This window comes from Bombyx mori, chromosome 17, assembly GCF_030269925.1.
Source record: "Bombyx mori chromosome 17, ASM3026992v2".
In the NCBI taxonomy this organism is placed as follows: Eukaryota; Metazoa; Arthropoda; class Insecta; order Lepidoptera; family Bombycidae; genus Bombyx; species Bombyx mori.
Genome location: NC_085123.1, coordinates 5,031,313 through 5,051,465, shown reverse-complemented (window position 1 = coordinate 5,051,465; position 20,153 = coordinate 5,031,313). Strand labels below are relative to the sequence as shown.

General features: G+C 34.7%; 2 protein-coding genes across 4 annotated transcripts; one reads left to right on the top strand and one right to left on the bottom strand.

The window, feature by feature from the left end:
- Positions 1–138: 138 nt before the first annotated feature.
- LOC101738830 (facilitated trehalose transporter Tret1-like) lies at positions 139–10,831 on the top strand. Of its 3 annotated transcripts, XR_009975342.1 has the most exons (10): positions 4,559–4,732; positions 4,827–4,900; positions 4,979–5,076; positions 5,411–5,545; positions 5,795–5,878; positions 5,962–6,240; positions 7,655–7,775; positions 8,752–8,883; positions 8,955–9,643; positions 9,916–10,831. XR_009975342.1 is itself a non-coding variant. In XM_062673305.1 (9 exons), exons 2-9 carry the CDS (start codon positions 4,852–4,854, stop codon positions 9,494–9,496), a joined length of 1,440 nt encoding a protein of 479 aa, XP_062529289.1. In that variant the 5' UTR covers positions 139–1,570; positions 1,846–4,851; the 3' UTR covers positions 9,497–10,831. The 3 variants fall into 3 exon arrangements, 2 of the variants coding, with proteins under 2 accessions (XP_062529289.1, XP_037872981.1); XM_062673305.1 differs by adding an exon at positions 139–1,570 and having other exon boundaries at positions 1,846–4,900; positions 8,955–10,831; XM_038017053.2 differs by having other exon boundaries at positions 8,955–10,831.
- Positions 10,832–12,071: 1,240 nt separating this feature from the next.
- Positions 12,072–20,055, bottom strand: eIF3-S7 (eukaryotic translation initiation factor 3 subunit 7; the record flags this gene model as incomplete). Its single annotated transcript, NM_001044191.1, is given in 10 exon segments — positions 12,072–12,318; positions 12,922–13,117; positions 14,352–14,558; positions 15,657–15,788; positions 17,073–17,233; positions 17,353–17,491; positions 17,904–18,013; positions 18,219–18,372; positions 19,216–19,412; positions 19,753–20,055. Coding segments are annotated over 10 exon segments (1,650 nt in total). The 3' UTR covers positions 12,072–12,157.
- Positions 20,056–20,153: the final 98 nt, after the last annotated feature.

Sequence of the window (20,153 nt, the reverse complement as noted above, 5' to 3'; positions counted from 1 at the left end):
GCTGAGGGCTGTCTTTGAGAAATATTTACTGCACTGCATGATTAGGGGGGCACCTACAATACAGGTTTGCTGAATCAAATTCCAAACAATGGAATGGAAAATGGAATTATTAGGATTACCTCTAATATATATATTTTTTTTATTTGTATGTGAGTCGATGAGTCCACCGTCCATCTGGTATAAGTGGTTACCGGAGCCTATAAACATCAACAATGAAATGCCGTCACCTACCTTGAGTTCCTAGGTCTCAGTTTTTACAGTGCAATTTGAATGCAATTTTTTGTATGGAAGGGAACGAGTGGTTACTTGTTAACTCAACGAAGAGAACACGCGACGACCTGCCCATTCTTTGTAAAATATAACAGCAGTGCAGAGCAGCACTGGCGATATTCACGCATCATTCAAGCTTAGCCTCGACTCACCGCATGCTTCGAGCAGCACTGGCACTTGCAAGCTAATCTCAGCACGGACAACGCTAATTAAATGACACGACCTCCAGTTGCCCACTAAGGTTTCTCGCCGGATCTTCTCAGTGGGTCGCGTTTCCAATCCGGTGTTAGATTCTGCGAAACACTGCTCTTGCTAGGGCCAGTTTTGGCAACACTCCCAGCTTGAGCCCCGTGAGCTCACCTACACATCAAGGAGAAGCTGAAATAGCCTCTCAAGGCTATCAGCATAGGTAGGAAAAAAAGCACCCCCAGTCTCGGAGGAAATGATGTGGCGGTAGCCATCATACAACGCAAGATATTTGGCAGATGCCTGAATCTCGCTTACGACATTTTCAAGATAAGCTTGCATATAATATACAAGTCCCGAACAACAACATTCGGACCGTCGCCGTCGTTCTACCGAGCAATATCACTCGCTGGAAAATCTTTCCTTTGTCGTATATATCTACAGGTTAATTCCCAGCATTATAATCAATGGTTAAATAATTTTATAGAAACTTATTTAATTAAATTTCAATTGCTTTCTTATGGTTTGGTAAAATGGAGATAGTGTCATCCTCTATAATAATGAGACATGGCACCGCTTAGATATTGGTATTGAGAGTTTTGGTAGAGAGAGATAATAAAAAAAATTCAATTCATATCACTTCATTTAATTAGGATTCTGTAATCAATTTTATTTTAGTCAAATCCCTCTTACGTTTCGTATATTACATTTAGTAAAAATATTTTATTTCGAAGGATTTGGCTGTATAAGCAAAGGTTACTTTGCCGATTTCTTAGACAAAGAAAAAATATATTAAATGAGTGTTAATTTGAGTTTATTTTCGTACAAAATTCCTTATTTAATACCGTTATTTTTAATTCATATAATTATTTAATTAAGAAGCAATATATTATATACTGTCCCAACTGTAGTTTAAATTTCCAAAAATACAAGTTTGCATTCTGGGTGATTCAAAAATGAATGAAAATATATCAGAAATAAAAGGAAGTTCTGACTTTTCCAAACATGATTGCGTCTCCTTTTTGAATCTACTCAACAAATACGTGAAAGTCAAGCTCTTAAAAAATTCAGAATTTGAAGGGTTTATACGGTGTATAGATCCGATATCTCATAGGTAAATTTTAAATCAATCTTCTACTATTATTCCCTACTATTCCAATTTACGTAATTCTTTTTTTTAAGTTTTTTTGTTATGCCTTTTTGTTACACAAATTCTGTTTAATAGCGATATAATAGTAAATTAGGAAATTCTTCAAAGTAATTAATGACCTTCAATAGTTGATTGTATTTATATTTTTACAATACAATGCTATTTATTGTTTGGTTATCGATTGTTATTGACAAGTAAATTTAAGAAATAATAATAAAAGTATCATAATTTTGTTACAGCTTAATTCTTTCCATAGCAAATCACAGCACATACCACACAGTGGTTGTACCCGGCCATGCAATAATAGATGTTACAGAAACACATACAGATTTGATACCACCTATTCAGACACCTGCTAGTTACGTTGAAGACATTAGTGTGGATAGAAAATCTAATCTAATATCTTGGCTGAAAAAGAATTTGTTGCCAGTTACAGAAGTGAATGACAATATTGTATTTGGAAATGTGACGATAATTCCTCCTTATAGTATTAATGATATTTGTACGGATAATACTATTGTGGCAATGCAAATGCGAAAACTAATTCGACAAATGCCATAATTTTAAAATTCTTACAAGTTATGCAATACAATTGACAGTTTTGAATCGAAAACACTGTAACTCGAAAGATAATTCATATTTTTTAAATATTAGAAATTATGAATAGTGAGGACCATCCTAGCATCATAAAATGTAATTTAATATATTTTTGTCTAAATGGTTAAAACTATAATGACTATTAAGAAATTAGGGTTTTTTGTCTTCATTGCTTTTTTTCTAAATAAACACTGCTGATGTCTCGGTATTGAAGATAGTTCAAATGTAAAATTAGCATAATGCATACTGCTGGAATAAATTGAGGCATTAAAAATCTAACTAAATCTTCTATTTTGATTTAGGTCTTCCAATAAATTCTTCCAAAATATTCAATACAAATATTATTGAAGGGAGTAGTAAATGGTTCTTAACGTGTACCTATTCACCCTCAATGAAATCATTAGTGATTTGAAACTGTGTCTCTTAGTGATATAATGTCAAGATTTTAGAACAGCATGTTTTAAGTATGGTTTTTGAAAATATTTGGTCTTTTTTTGGTAAACCAAGTTGTGAACTTATGAATATTAGGGTAATTTCACCAACTTCATTAACTTATCTTTAAAGAACTGCAAAGGGTTTTTGAAAAAAATACTAAGAAAATAAAGAATCATAAAAAAATGCCCATTTATGTTTCTTTTCAAACTGTATCAAACGGTATCTGGCGTATCTGCTAAGTTGACAAAACAACAACAACAAAATCAGCGTGACTTATACCTCTATGCCCACAAGACTATAAACTTTTAATTTAATCTGCCGATCCGATTGTATGTTCTAAATAATCATAAAAAAGACGGTGCGCGTGCAACTTGATGCTCGTGAAAGAAGTAAAACTTCTTTTGTGGTTTTATTCATTTTTCATCTTTAAATAAAAATTATCTTGTAATAGGGAATCCTGTGTATAAGAGAAACGACCTAGCTCACTTTGTCCTTTCCCTTTCTCCATGTAGAATTCATAGAAATAACAAATTGAATGCTGCTATCCACCTTGAGACGTGAGGTCGAAGTCTATTGTATTTTCTAATTGCTCATAACCTCAACCATTAAGCTATACCATACCACCAGTGAACTGTAGTTCAAAAGTCGTGTTTTTTAATAGCGTAATGAAAAATTATTTTGTAGCTTGGTCACTGATCTGAATTCAATCATTGGTCACTGAAGAATGCATTCCTGATCAAACTGACGATATAACTCTTTTGCTTTGTATTGAAGATAAAAAAATTATCAGTACATATATCAACTTATAATAAGTTGTAATTTTGCATTAAATTTAATTACATTTATTCTTTCGGCAGATTATCAATAAATTGAGTAATTTGAAACCGTTTTGTGTAATTTCTGAATTATAATAAAGATTTGTGGGGATTGAGAGGAAGCCTTTTCTGTTTGATTAGTGTTTAATTTGGTCCTTTCCTGTAGTTGGGTATCCTGATAATTAAATATAAAATGACTACATACTCACTCGGTATTCTTAAATCTCAGGGCCGTACTAAGTATGCATATTGAAGGGCTTTATTTAGTATACAGAAAAGTGGTTAAAGAAGATAAATCATCGATAATGGATTTTCAAATCTTAATTTTATTATATTTATTAAATTAATTTATTTAATTAAAATTTCATAATGTAATCAGATACCTAATATGTATTAATAGGTTTAGGTATGTAGGTATTTTCACAAAAAAGTTGTCATATTTTACTCTGAAATTATGTTTATATTTTATGACAACCGTACATACACAATACAAAATAATACTTTGAATTGTGCTTGTCATTTTTAGTTTAATCTTTAATAATTCAATACCCACTGTCGTGGCGGTTATCTAATTATGTACAACTATATAAATTAATTTAAAATTCTTTAAAAATGAAATTTTATTGGTTGTTAGTTACCTATTAATGTTCCTATTTCTAATTAATTATGAAAATTATCTTGCATATGGTAAGACTACTTTGAGGCTTAATGTAAAGTTAGATAGCTTTGCATTATAAATATAAGGATACGCAATTTTCCAAAAATGTTAAAAGACTATAAGGTAAAGGTATTAAAGGACATAAGAGTCGACTATTATCAAAGCCGGCAATGTGACTTTTGGACAATTATTGGTAAATCAGAAAAACGAATTATTGACTTTGTATTCCATTGGCAGTCACAAAACTCTTCTGAACGACATCTTAGATAAATAACAGGTTAAGTTAAAACTTTATTTAATTCAGGTTTTGAACCGTATTCTTTGAAGGAGACGATTATATTCAAATCAATCTGTATTGACATATCAATAACATTTTTTTTGTCCAAATGCACAGATTGCCACCTTTGATAATAGACGACTCATAAGTAGATATGTCAATTTAGATTTCATTTTCACGTCAATCTCCCTCTCGTCTACACTCATAGTTCTTGCAACTATGTATGTACATGTGTATACGTACTGTATAAGTACAAGAACGAGAACTGTGATAGTAGCAGTTTGTTCATTTTACACTCGAACATTTTATTGTTACAAGACGGAAACTTCACACGTCACCGTGATGTAATTCTCAAGACGGTTTTATTGTGGAAATTGGTGATAAGACACCTTTATTCGCATAGTCAGTCGCATTAAAAATATTGTTTTGGCATTTCAGTTACATTTTAATTACAATCAGTGAAATGGCCGAATCCACAAAGAGAAAAGTGCAATATTTAGCGGGAATTTGTGGTATGTATGTAATGTCAATTTAGCGGGAATTCAAATTGCTTATGTTACAAGTTTAAATGTTTTAATTTTGAACTTCAGCCTCATTAACATTTATGTTTACTGGAGCAACATTAGCGTGGCCTTCGCCAGCGATTCCAAAGTTATCAAGCGGCGAAGCGGGCGTAAAAATTACTGACGTAAGTCGCCACCTCAATTTTTTCAATGAATAGGTAGCACTGTGGAAATTATTTTGAATGTATGTTGATTATTATTAGCCCACCTCTAGGATACCGTGATTATATTTGTCAATTGATAATGAATATGAATAATGATATGAATATGAATAGGTATGAATAAAACTTAAGTTCTGCACATAAGTTTTAATTTTTGAGCAAGCGACGAGAAAAAAAAAATTAAAATTTATCTATTATACATTTTAATAAAATGACAAATTATTTAAATTGATACCGTAATAAGTTTTATATTATAGGTTGTTTGATTTAAATGTAATATAGTGAATTGGATTTTTAGGAACAGATATCATGGGTGGTGTCGCTTCATGGGCTGGGTGCGTTGTTAGGTTCTTACGGCGGTCAATTATTGAACGAACGTGTTGGACGTCGCAAAACCATTTTTGTTTCGTCTGCCCCAGGAATATTAGGTGCGGTACGTTCGAACTTTAAAATATTTATTCGGATAATTTGTTATAGCGAAATGCAACCGTTACTATCTAGTGTAGAATTAAAGCTTGTTTTATTTAAGAGGTGCGCATACTCATTTGGATTAAAAAATAAAATAGACAGAATTTATTTGTCTGTTCTTTTTTTAAATTGTAATAACTTTTGTCATTTTTTTTATTTTAATTTTAATAGGAACTACCACTAAATGGATTTCAAGATTTAATTACTTTTTCAGATTATGATATTTTTTAGTAAAATGCCTGTTGTGATGTACCTTGCACGTTTTCTCATGGGGGCGTCGACGGGCGTAATTGCCGTGGTAACTATAAAATGTTGAAAGAATCCGGTATTTAATGTAAAATTTATAAAATATATGATAAAATAACAGTATTAGTTTTTCAGGTGACAATGATATATGTAACAGAAATAGCCGATAAGGAGATTCGGGGCGCATTAGGTATGATAATTCAAGTTATGAACAACTTCGGATGTCTTATCATATATAGCGTCGGGCCATTCGTTTCGTATACTTTCCTGAATTCGATACTAATTACGATACCTATAATATACGTATTAGCGTGTTTGTGGATACCGGAATCTCCGTATTATCACTTAAAAGACGGGCGAATAGCTGCAGCAAGAAAGGAGTTTAGAGTTTTAAAAGGATCCAAAAACGAAAAGGTATTGTTATGGGCTGTGTGTTAAAATGACAGTGATTTTTTTCATGCTAGAATATTGTGAGATTACTAAACGCTATAAGAGCTGTGTGCGTAAAGTAAACATTTTGGACGCAGGGCCGTATTTAGGATACAGAGCGGGATTCTATTTAGATTCGCGCGACAAAGTTAAACAAATAATACAAGTCTGCTTATTTCTGCGACAAATCATAACTGCGTTCGTATTGTATGTCGTTACGTGATACACATCCTCTCCGTTAAGTAAATGCATACATAACACACATTCGTGGACCATTTACACGATAAAGGGACGTCAGATTCTCCAATTTGTAGGAAAATTTTTAAACTTGCGTAATTGATTAGCGGTAATAGTATCGTGAGTTCGCACCGATAATTATCTATTAATGCACGTTATTCCAATACAGTCAGGTTTCGACCTTATATCTCAGGGTATTGGGAGTGTATATGAGATCGAATGCAAAGAATAAGTTTAATTAAATTTTATTGGATTGATTAAGTACGATAATAAAAACAGTATCTTTGATTGCTAGATTTTAAACATCAATACCATAGGCTTAGGCAGTGGCAGTTTTACTAATTTTCCGGTAAGCTATTCAAATTAGGTTGTCCCATTTTTGTCGCGCCAAGGTGCGAATCTCTGTCGGGGCTCTCTACTACCATCTACTAAATTATGCTGTCTCTACCGATCTCTACGATGCCTCACTTCATTAAATGTATCTAACTGGTGAAACATAATAAAAGTTGAATTAGTTTGTATAGACCCAGTAACATTTATAAGGATATCAATCATCATCATTTTTAATATAAACTTCTTTTAACATAGACTTTTTTCATAAACTTTAAGATTAAAAAGAAATGGGCCCTTGCTTCCGTAGCCCTATTCGGCCTGGTTGTAAATCCGCTACTTGACATTAATTCCTAATGTCTGCTGCTCAGGCAGCCTATATAATAATACATATCGACGCTTGAAAGGCAAAGGTGACTAAGCGACAATAACTGATTTGTATATAAATGATAGGCAATAACCATATTCGATGCGCAAAAAAAATATATTTCTAGGTCTATTAAAATCATTTCAATCCTACAGCTACTAGCTAGATTTTACTACAGCTAGATTCGTTAAAATAAATTTTGTTTTCAGGTATTTCCACTTTAGTCTACTGTAAAGTTCACGCATTGTCGCTTAGTCACTTTTGCCTTTCAAGCGTCGATATATTTCAAAACTTAATCTTGACTTTTGATAAAATTGATAGTTAACTAATTTAATCAATTCGCACGTGCATTACCGTAACCCTTTCTTTTTAATTTCAATATACAGACAAATATTTGTTACAGTTTTAAACAAGCAATTCAAAATTTAAATTTTAAATTTTAGTTTAAGCTTCATATTTTTACAGTGGATCGATGAGCAGTTTAACGTCATACGAATACACGTGCAGGAAAATATGGAGAGCAAAAGCTCTGTGAAGGAATTGCTAACCAATACTAAATACAGGAAAGCCATTTATATTGTTTTGGGTAGGTAATCTATACATCTATACATGTAAATAAAATTAGAGTGTCTGTTTGTAACATTGAAATAACCGCTTTTTACTACGTGCATATGAATATTTGAAGTCGTCGTGGCCTAAGGGATAAGACGTCCGGTGCATTCGTATCGAGCGATGCACTGGTGTTCGAATCTCGCAGGCGGGTACCAATTTTTCTAATGAAATATGTACTCAACAAATGTTCACGATTGACTTCCACGGTGAAGGAATAACATCGTGCAATAAAAATCAAACCCGCAAAATTATAATTTGCGTAATTACTGGTGGTAGGACCTCTTGTGAGTCCGCACGGGTAGGTACCACCGCCCCGCCTATTTCTGCCGTGAAGCAGTAATGCGTTTCGGTTTGAAGGGTGGGGCAGCCGTTGTGACTATACTGAGACCTTAGAACTATATCTCAAGGTGTGTGGCGCATTTACGTTGTAGATGTCTATGGGCTCCAGTAACCACTTAACACCAGGTGGGCTGTGAGCTCGTCCACACATCTAAGCAATAAAAAAAAAAATATATATATATTTATACGGTACATACACCAAAATAACAATTTTTATAAGTCATAAACGTAACATAATTTTATACTGAATGCGATACTTCCACCTTAGATAGCAGTCTGTATATAAATATGTAATTATAACTTTGAGGACGAATTTAATATTGACTTTCCTGCATCGGTTATCTATTATTTGTGTAACAGATCTCTGTAATTAATTTATTGTTGAAACTGCAATTCTAATTACTTCGGTTACCTTCAAAACGGCTTATACATAAAATTTGCTCATGTGAATGAGTTCAAATTTTCTGTTTTTCAAACTGTACTTAGCAACAGTGTGTTTATAAATAAGAAAATTAAGATTTCCCCTATCGATAATCGCTTGATTAATACTCGACAGCTTTAAGGGTATTATAAAACGTATTTTTGTACTAATACATTCAGTAAAATTTCAGGCTTGAAGATCCTCCAATATATGACCGGTATTCTCGTTATACAATCGTATCTTGAAGCGATATTTACACAGAGCAGTTCTATATCCGGTCCACTTGCAAGCATTGTCTATGGATTTGTGCAAATCCTCGCATGTAGGTGGTATTAAAAAAATAAAAAATAAAATAATAGACAATGTAATATTTATTAATTTGTATCTTTCCAGGTATTGGCGCTACGTTTCTAACTAGGTGGATCGGACGCAGGATTCTCATGTTTGTTTCTTGCCTCGGCGTGTCACTGTCAATGACATTAGTCGGATTGTATTTCTATCTAAAGGACGTTGTGAAAGTTCAGCCCGAAACATTGGCTTCTTTATTTCCGGTGCCTCTAATTGGCATAATAGGGTTTAATATATTATACGCGAACGGCTTAGGGAACTTACCGTACGTGATGCAAGTAGAATTGTTTCCTGTAAACGTGAAGGCTGTCGCGTCCAGTCTCGCGACGATGTTAGCTTGCGTCTTCAGTTTTGTCGTGACGAAATTCTATCAGGTCGTCAAAGATTCGTTCGGTCACTATTCCGTGTTTTGGTCCTTCGCTTTTGTTGGTTACGCGGGTTTGTTCTTTGTTTATTTTTGTGTGCCCGAAACGAAAGATAAAACGCTGGAAGAGGTACAGGATAATATGGAGAAACGCTCGCCTGAAGAACGGGCTTTGAGAGAGCGAAACATTGATGAATGCGATCACCGTGAAGAAGCTAAATAGTTGTTTGTGATTGGTGTAGATGTAAATATTTTTTTCGGGACGTATGCAATGTTCTTGTGTTTAATGCAGACGCGGCCACGTCATTGCAATTTTATATTAAAAAAATATGTTAGTTAAGAAGACATGTCTTTACCATATAATATACTAGCTGACCCGGCAAACTTCGTAGTGCCTCAATCGATAAATAAAAGACGTAAACTTTTGTATATAATAAACAAAAGGAATCTGACCTACGGGGGGCCACATCAAAGGAAAAACAAAATTGTTCTTTTTATTTAATTCCGAGTATTTTCATATTTACCTTTTAAACCTTCTCTGGACTTCCACAAATAATTCAAGACCAAAATTAGCCAAATCGATCCAGCCGTTCTCGAGTTTTAGCGAGACTAACAAACAGCAATTCATTTTTATATAAATAGATAACAAAAAAACTCTTGGGAACGGAACCCCAAAAATAAGCCATTATTGAGGTTTTTATGAAAATTTACGATCGTTGCTCAAAATTAATGACATGTCCTTCTTCAAATGAGGCTTGTGGAGAGTATTTAACGGTAGGCAGTGGCTTGGTTCTGCCCTTGGCATTGCTGAAGTCCATGGGCGACGGTAACCATAATAACATAATAGGTATGGCGATGTAGAATGACGTCATTATACAATATAGCGTGCTCACTAGGAAGGAACAAACTACAGCGTTTTAACTATTTCTTAAGAATAATTATTTTATTTCTTGTTTATCAACTATGTAGATAGTTATTAAATCAACGAGCAAGCACGCTATTTGTGCGTCGATCAAACGAAAAACAAAAATCCTCAAAAGAGCGTTAATTGGTTTTGAAAAATAGTCAAGCAAAATACGTCTTTATAATCATACACTTGTAAGTAAAAAGTTTGTAAATGTTCAATAATTTTGTTTCGAATTATCTTCAATTAGTATTAGTTAATCGTTCCAGTTTTTTTAAAGAGCAATCGGTACTTACCTCATGTTTATTTACAAGACATTAGTAGTTTACAAGACAAGAGTAATTGTTATACTATTTGCTTTGCGAAACTGAGCCTTCGAGTGTCTTTACCTGAGTGCCTTTTTACTTTGAGTTTTTTCTAAAAATTCGGTGTTTTACACTCTCGGAGGAGTGTTACAACGAATGTTCCAACCTCGCGATTCTCGTACATCGAATGTCACCTTATGACTAAAAGTCACAAAGGAAGTAGTCTTTTTAAACTCTGCGTCAGCCAACTTCGAGTATCATATAGACCACATACTGATACATTGTGTATATTTCTATTCAATATATACGTATGTACACGTGCCAATAAATATTGTTCTTTCGTGTTTTTTTTTTTGGTTTTGATTTACCCATAAAATTTAACTTGTGTATTTTCATTTTAAATTTGATCTATTTATTGATAGTTTTTGATGGGAGAAAAGCATTAAGACCCATTTATAATAGCAAGTGATTATCAACACGCATGAACGATTTGAATTATGGAATGAATATAAATAAAAAACAAATAGTGACTGTAATATTGTATTCTGAATTATAATATCGAAAAACATTTTACGATTACAATACGAAATTGTAGAAAATCCCGCACCTACATACATATGTACTTATTTAAAAAGACCTTAATGACATCACAGGACATCATTTAAAGCTGTGTATATGTTATTAAATGAATTTATTGAATATAAAAATCACATGAGAGCCAGAATTGCTTAATTATATAAACAATAGCTTACAGTATCAAGAGACCGGCGACTTTTTTTTTATTGCTTAATGGGTGGACGTGTTCACAGCCCACCTGGTGTTAAGTGGTTACTGGAGCCCGTAGACATCCACAACGTAAATGCGCCACCCACCTTGAGATAAATTCTAAGGTCTCAAGTATAGTCAGGACTTTAAATAAATCGATCGTTTTCCGTTACTGGGTATCGGAAGTTCGACAATAATTGAGCAATTTCGAAAAGGGCACATGTCGCATATTTTGTCAAATACGTTTTTCATATACATGTAGTTTTGAGGCTTACCTACACCCATTTTATAATAACTAGAGGTCCCGCAGTAGTCGAAATTTGACTATAATTAATTGGAATTGTAAGTTTGTACACTATTATGATTGTATTTTATACTTCTATAATCACAAATTTCGCCAAGACTACACTATAAAAAATATTAATAGAGACAAACAATATTTAATCTATTCTCAATTTGACAACAGACGCCAAGAACAAAAGTTTGACAATAGTATGCATGCGTGTGTGCGTCAAATACATGATATGTAGTGTGTGTAATTTTTTCTTTATTGATTTAATGTATCTTTAATGCATTATTTAAAAAAAAATTAGCATTGTGCACTTTTTCTCTATATTCTCTATAAGTGTGATAAATTTCATACTCCTCCGTCCGCGCAATTTTCGTAAAAAGGGATACAAAGTTTTTGCTTCACGTATTAATATATAGATTCCAGTAATTTTCAATTGCTAATTAACACAAAAATATATCTCAAAAGTTTATATTTAAAATTTTACACTGCTTTAGAAAATGATCAGTTGTTTTTTTTACTCCTGAACTTTTTACATTTTCAGAGATGTGCCCTTTTCGAAATTGCATATTCAATTGTAACTGTTAGCTCTCTGGCTCTCTGGATGCTAAGTGTAGAGTTCTAGACCCGTTTGCTGTTTCCGTAGGAGTAGAGCGGCGCGAAGGGCGTGTCGGCTTGCTCGTCGCCGCTCTCCTCGGACGCGTCCGACTCGAACGTGTTGTCCGGGATGTCGTACAGGCGGATCAGGGGCTTGTTCGGGTCTTTCATGATCAAGTATTTACCTGAAATAGGTGATTTAATTAATAAATGAATTATAATTTGCGTAATTACTAGGACCTCTTGTGAGTCCACACGGGTAGGTACCAGCACCCTGCCTATTTCTGCCGTGAAGCAGTAATGCGTTTCGGTTTGAAGGGTGGGGCAACCGTAGTAGCTTTTTTTTTTTAACGCTGGGGAATCCATTTACGAATACCCGGTTGAGGGGGGTAACGGACCGGGTTATGTCGGACTCCGGCGCCTCCTAAGAGGAAGAAGGGGAGAAGAGAAGGGCCGAGGTCCTCCACCTCCCCCAATTTCTCACAGGAGACTACGCCTTGAAAAAGGCGCGCGGAAGCACTTGCCCCGCAGAACGACTACCGACTAAACCCCATCGAGCTCCACCACACCGACTACACGAAACTTACGGTACCGCGGTGCGCGCCGAAAGTCTCGCCTTAGCCGGTACGTTGTAACTACACTGAGACCTTAGAACTTATATTTCAAGGTGGGTGGCGCATTTAAGTCATAGATGTCTATGAGCTCCAATAACCACATAACACCAGGTGGGCTGTGAACTCGTCCACCCATCTAAGCAATAAAAAAAAAACAAAAATGATGAGGCGTACCGTCCTTCTGCTTCATGCATATGTCGATGATGCACCGCAGGATGCCCCAGGCGTTGTCCATGGACAGGTTGATCTGGGCGGCGAACTCGTGCGGCTTGAACTGCTGCGTGCCGAGGATGACGTGGCGCGAGTTGTCTCGCACCTGCGCGCGGGACACGTAACCGAACTTGATCTGGTCCGAGCCCGCCAGTAATGCCTGCACAGACAACAAACATGAAGTCGTTAAATAAGATTGATTTGTAAGTCGTCGTGGCCTAAAGGATAAGACGTCCGGTGCATTCGTATCTTGCGATGCAACGGTGTCCGCATCCCGCAGACGGGTACCAATTTTTCTAATGAAATACGTACTTGACAAATGTTCACGATTGACTCCCACAGTGAAGGAATAACATCGTGTAATAAAAATCAAACCCGCAAAATGATAATTTGCGTAATCACTGGTGGTAGGACCTCTTGTGAGTCCGTGCGGGTAGGTACCACCACCCCGCCTATTTCTGCCGTGAAGCAGTAATGCGTTTCGGTTTGAAGGGCGGGGCAGCCGTTGTAACTACACTGAGACTAAAGGTGTGTTGGTGCATTTACGTTGGAGATGTCTATAGGCTCCAGTAACCACTTAACACCAGGTGGACTGTGAGCTCGTCCACACATTTAAGCAATAAAAAAAAAAACATAATGAAAAGGAAGATACTTAATCACTCATTTTGAATTTATCTTAATGTAATGTTATTTTGTATCTTTTATTTGCAAGTATTGGACAAAAATAAGATTTTAATGTAACCATGTGTTTTGCGCGTTTAGACTATGTTAACTACTGATCCTTTTTAACACTAAACATACCATAAGGGGTCAGTCAAATGACCCATTTCGAATTCTTGCAGCGAAAGTGCACATATCATCTTATTGCTTTTGCACATTTGACTTCATGATTTTTTTTTACCAATTAATCTACACTTATTATACAATTTTTTTGTTTTGTTTTGTTTATTTTGAGTAATACTTGTCGTATACCGTTATCTACCCGCTATGGTACAAATACGTAACGGTAAGCGTTGGTATGATTAGTGTTAAACCGTAACGAACACGAAGCATGTACACCATATTGTCTTATCGCAATAAAAGTGTACAATTTCCACAAATCTTCGAAATTGAGTTAATATGCGGAATCATTTGGTATTTTTCTCATAAACACTGTCAAAAGAGCGTAGTTTAATTTTAGTTTTCTTTTTTTTGGTTTAACTATATTTTGACTACTATTAACAAAATTAATACATAATTTTTAATTACTTTAAAAGACATAATGTAACTGATAAAATTTTTTTTTGCAAAGATGAACATGTTAAACCTTTAAAACACTCTCCCGTAAAATTAGTAAGTTTTGAGATTATACAGTTTTGATGCGAGAAGACGAATTATGAAGTCGCGGATCTGACCTGCACGGTCCACTTGGCGAGCTTGCAGGAGTTGTTCCGCAGCTCGTTGGCGAGCACGGCGCCGCGCTGCGTGTCCAGCTTCTGTCGCCACTCGACGCCGTTAGCGAGCTTCGAGTCCCACTCGTTGAGCGCCTTGATGGTAAGGAACTGCGTCTCGCCCTGGGGGCCCTGCATTACCGCGTCGTGCTCGCAGCGTGCTATCAAAACCTGTAAATTCATTTATTATATATCAATAAATAAGAGAAATATTTTTATTCAACACTAGCTGACCCCGCAGACTTCGTAGTGCCTCCATCGATAAATAAAATACCTAAACTTTTGTATAAAATAAACTTAAAACAAACAAAAGGAATCCGTCCGACGGGGGACACATCAAAGGAAAAACTAAATTGTTATTTTTATTTAATTCCGAGCATTTTCATATTTATCTACCTTTTAAGCCTTCTCTGGACTTCCACAAATAATTTAAGACCAAAATTAGCCAAATCGGTCCAGCCGTTCTCGAGTTTTAGCGAGACTTAACGAAAAGCAATTCATTTTTATTTATATAGATTTTATATATCGTCGTTGTCAAATCTGCCTATGTCATGTGCAAAAACTCTATTTTGAATTAACGAGTAAAAACATTTTCGTATAAAATTTTATATGAACGTGAATTTTTAAGATATCAAATGAAACCTACAGATAAATATTAAAGCTATAGACACATAACAGATTTTTTTATACGGTAGATAGAGCTGTGAACTATACGAAAAAGTCAAAAAGTGCACATAGCAGATTTTGGTTTGACAGCGACGATATTATGTATTACAAAAAGTCATATTGAATACCATATTATTAGAAAAATTGTCAATAGAAAAATACTCAAGGTTTTTTTTTGTTTAAACACTTTGAGAAAGCGGAATTCCTACTTTGTATTATGATAACACGAGGGTACGTTTATTATAAAATGAAAATAATTTTGATTTCTTTCAATTTTTCACTGGTGGTAGGACCTCTTGTGAGTCCGCACGGGTAGGTACGACCGCCCTGCCTATTTCTGCCGTGAAGCAGTAATGCGTTTCGGTTTGAAGGGTGGGGTAGCCGTTGTAACTATACTGAGACCTTAGAACTTATATCACAAGGTGGGTGGCGCATTTACGTTGTAGATGTCTATGGGCTCCAGTAACCACTTAATACCAGGTGGGCTGTGAGCTCGTCCACCCATCAAAGCAATAAAAAAAAAAAACTGAATGAGCTTTGATTCTTGTGTTAAGTATAAATAAACAATACAGTGAATACCTATATTTAGTAAAAATAACTTACAACACCATTGTTAAGGATCCATTTACGATAGCGATAGCCCACTGAGGCAACTTCACCATCTTCCTCTTCAGAGACGAACGGGTTTGGTTCTTGGAACTTGTACTTAGGCTCCGTTGGACCTGATTTCAGCACCTTTTTGTTGGGAAAAATTGATTCTTCAGAAACATTAAGAGTAAAAATAAAACGACAATAAAATACTACACCTATACTTAGCGTTTTGGTAACTTATAGCAGCAGTCAACAACCGTGTTGCTATGCATTGATGTACCGCAATATTTACAAATACATTTTTATCTAGGGCCGAGGTGCACGAGACATTATGAACGGTACGACTATGTTTATTGGATTAATTATTTTTTTTTTTTTTTTAAAACAATCACGCCACCTTTACAGGTCCCGTGGTAAGTTCGTAAAGAACTTGTGTTACAGGTACCAGATAACGGAAATAAATGTAATATTTTTATTATACACATACATATATTTAATAGACATCCACAACCCTGGAAAAGACATTTATATTTATCATACAAATATCTTCCCTTGGCGGGATTCGAACCCGCGACCCCCTTGTGTAGTGACCATGTCACTTACCACTACACCAGACGGCCGATAATTATATATAATTTAATAAATATAGGTATCTTCTGCCTACCAGCTACCTTCAATTCGTATCTAGTGCATCGCTGAGTAAAAATCCTTGAGTTGCTAACCTATAATCTATAATCATGAGCTTTGATAGTGTTTAAAATGTGTGTGTCCACACTATGGCTTTAATCCTCTAAGCGTGAACCACCGATAGATCGATTCTCTATTAATGGACATAAAGTGCGGACTACTTGCGCAGTTTGATTAGGTATTGACTTGTAAACACTCACAGAGAAAGGTTACCTCTGTGATATATAAGTGGATCTACAAGGCATGGAAGTAATCTATTATGTAGGGACACGTAAGCGCTTGCGCATGCAGTTATTGCATTAAACTGCACCAGTTGCCCGGCGCCGGTCTTTATGTAAACACAAGTACCATCTTACGGAATAAACGGTGTTTTCATTACTGTGTATTAGTTCTTTATTACTGAAGTCACAATTGGTAACAACATCTACAGTAGTGATCCAAAATATTACAATTTTCGTTGTTGTAAGAATGAATGCATCATTTATTAATTGAACTCTAACCAAATTTAATTTTCATGGTACGTCAGAGAAAGTTTCTCATATAGAAACATCATGAAAAAACAGATAGTATATGAGTTATTGCAAATGCAATACGTTTCTTAGACAATAGTCTAATATAATAATGATACTAATCTAATATAATCTCTAATGTTCTGTGCTGATGTAGAACATGTTGGTACCCAAAAAATTAAATTAACACAAAAGAATGTATCCAAAAAGTATAATTAACATCGCAAAATACCTGTTGACTGAAGTTATGGTTGATAAAGGTGGCTTCCAGTGCCAGGTTTCTTGGAGAATTGATAGAATTTCCATCATCAGCTGGAGGTTCGACAGAGGTCTCATTAACGGTCAACAAGTCGAACTCGGTATTATCACGCTTGTCCAGGAACAATTTGTCACCTTTATAAATGTTATAAATTAGACTACATACTTATTTCAAGATTTTATTATTTAGCTAAAATAACTAATCTTAATTTCTGATTGTATTTTTGTTTTAAGATTATGAAGAGTAGACCCACCTATTTTCTCGATAACAATGTCCCATGAGTAGTTAGACCGAGTGCAGCACATAATCGTCGCCAGTATAGCATCAGTTGCATAAACAGTACCAGCTGTTTTACTGAGACGACGGATCACAGGATCGTCAGTTGTTGTCACCTACGCAAAAGTAATAACTGTATTCAAATGTAATAATCTCATTATTATCAGTGTTCAAAATAATTTTATAATATTAGTTCATAGGTACTTCACTTTAAATATTAAGTTTATTTATATAAAATTTCAATATTAAGTATATATTGTTTCATTAATTTTCTTTTGTTGCTTACAAGTTGTGCAACAGATATGTTATGTTATGTATATCTTAATGCCACATCTATTACATTGCTATATGGATAAGCTAGTGGATTATAGCAAGGCCCTTTATCTCAGTAAAATATGCCATTTTTCAGTTTTGATATGAACTAAATTTTATAGTTTCTTTATTGTATGTATACAGCTGCTATTAAAATCATAGGAAATTTTGATAGAAAAAAGTTTGCAGCAAATGTAAAATGTAATCATTTCCTACCGTATGGAAGATACGATCTATACGCTGCAGGGGCTTCTCGTGCTTCACATTGACGCGGTCGTACGCCTTGTCGTAGTACTCTAAAGTACCGCAACTGACAATATCTTCACCTGTAAAATTTCACTTATTTCATCAAACATATCTGTATGTACGTTTACTTTTTATTTTGTGATATTTTATATATTATGTAACTTATATGTAAAATGAAAATTTTTTAACATTCCTATTTGTTTGCGGTTATGTACTACGTTGTAATCAATTGTTACAAATTAGATAAAAAAAATCTATAGTTGTAAGAATATCACACACACATACCTTCTTTAATACCAGGTAATGATAGTTTGGCAAGACGTGGGAAGTCCATATCTTCAATCGTGACCCATGTTGGCCTTACAGTTACAGATGCATCACGAATCTTCATAGGCGCACCACGTTGACCCCACCTCTTACCAAGCTTGCGTTCACGTGGCTGTTTTTAAACAATTAAACATATACAACATTTCAATGCATTGCATATTTGTTGGTTTAAGATCATCATATACACCACTGCACTACACCACATTACTGAAGATCTAAAGGACATTCTTTATATTACTAAAAACTTTCAATGTCTTCAGGTAAAATCTATTACATTTAATAGCTAAAGTTTGTGAATAACTTTGGGATACCAAAAAAATGTGTGCGTGTACTAGTGTACACACGTAAGAAGTGAAACTTCTTTATGGCCTTATTTTTCGAAAAATGATCTACATGCAACTTTCTAGAAATTGGTTAAATAAAGTTAAATTAGATAAAGTTTAAACAAAAGGATTTTATTATCATAGACATGAATACAAAAAAGTTAAATTAGATAAAGTTTAAACAAAAGGATTTTATTATCATAGACATGAATACAAAAAAGATGGCGCGTAACGGAAAAATGTGACGCGTAACCGAAAAATGTGACGGTAAATTTTTTTCCAACGCCGATAAGGAAGTTTCACTTCAAAAACTTAATTGCAAGGTTTGTATTTATTATGTTTTATTATTTAATAATAAATTTAAGCACATGTGTTGGTTAACAAATCAGTTCATTTTGTATCTGTCTTTATGCAGCCCGCACTTAGCAATCCTTTTATTAAAAGGAGAATAAGTACCCTCACTAATACACTACAGTATTATTGCAATTTAATATTGACAAAGATAGCATTGAGGAAATGATTTTGTTATCATGAAGTAAATTTATTTTTGAATATTTTCTACAGTATGAAAAGTAGATAATATTACCATAATAATTGACTGAGGTTATGGCTGATGACGTAATTATTTTTACCTTGTTCAATGTTGTCATACCACCAGGAGTACGTGCACCCCTGGCACCACGACCACGCTGTCCTCGAGCCCGCCCACGCTGATATGACTGGTACGGCTTTTGTACTCGAGTAGTGTCCACCAGGTGAAAGGTGCTTTCATCTTCATCATGGAAGTATGCATAAGACGAACCAGCGCCGAACTGTGATGCATACTTGTCTGGAGAAGTTTTTAGAGGTATTGAGCCGAGATAAACAATGATTTTTCTCATTATAAAATGGGCAGCATATTCATATGTGCTAAAATATGTAATGTACATATATTTATAATAAATATATTTACTTCGTTTTTATTAATAGTTATAAAGTCAAGTGTTCTATTAGCGAGACAAGAAATATATTATAGTAAAATGCTAATGATTGCTAATTATTTATTAGCTAGATCAAAAAAGCTAAGCCATATTCGTTGATAGATAAAAAAAAGCACTCTAACCTCAAACTATTTTTTCTAATGTAAATAGTTCTGTATAGTTTTCTTCGTATAACGAAATTAGACTTACTCTGGTACTTCTTGTCTTGCACCATTGTCCAATCACTTATCTTGCCTAATCGATCGCCTTTGCTGAATGGCTGATAGGGCATGTCCCTAAATTGGTCTGGCATCTCGTAAGGTCCCCAACCGGTTGGATTATCCTGTATTATGGGTGAAATAAACCTCATCGGCCCTTCGGCCGGCAGTACGTGTTCCGACATCGCAGTTCACTATGTTAAGTTACAATCTTAAACCACTAACAACTAGGTAGGTACCATGTATTCAGACTCAAATGCCACACGATCACTTTCCGAGAGAATATCTAAAGACTGTCAATTTTATTTTACTCTTTGGACGGGCACAAAGCCACAAACTACAGAGTGCAATACATGCATCACTTCACTGGTTTTAAATAAGGGATTTTATGAC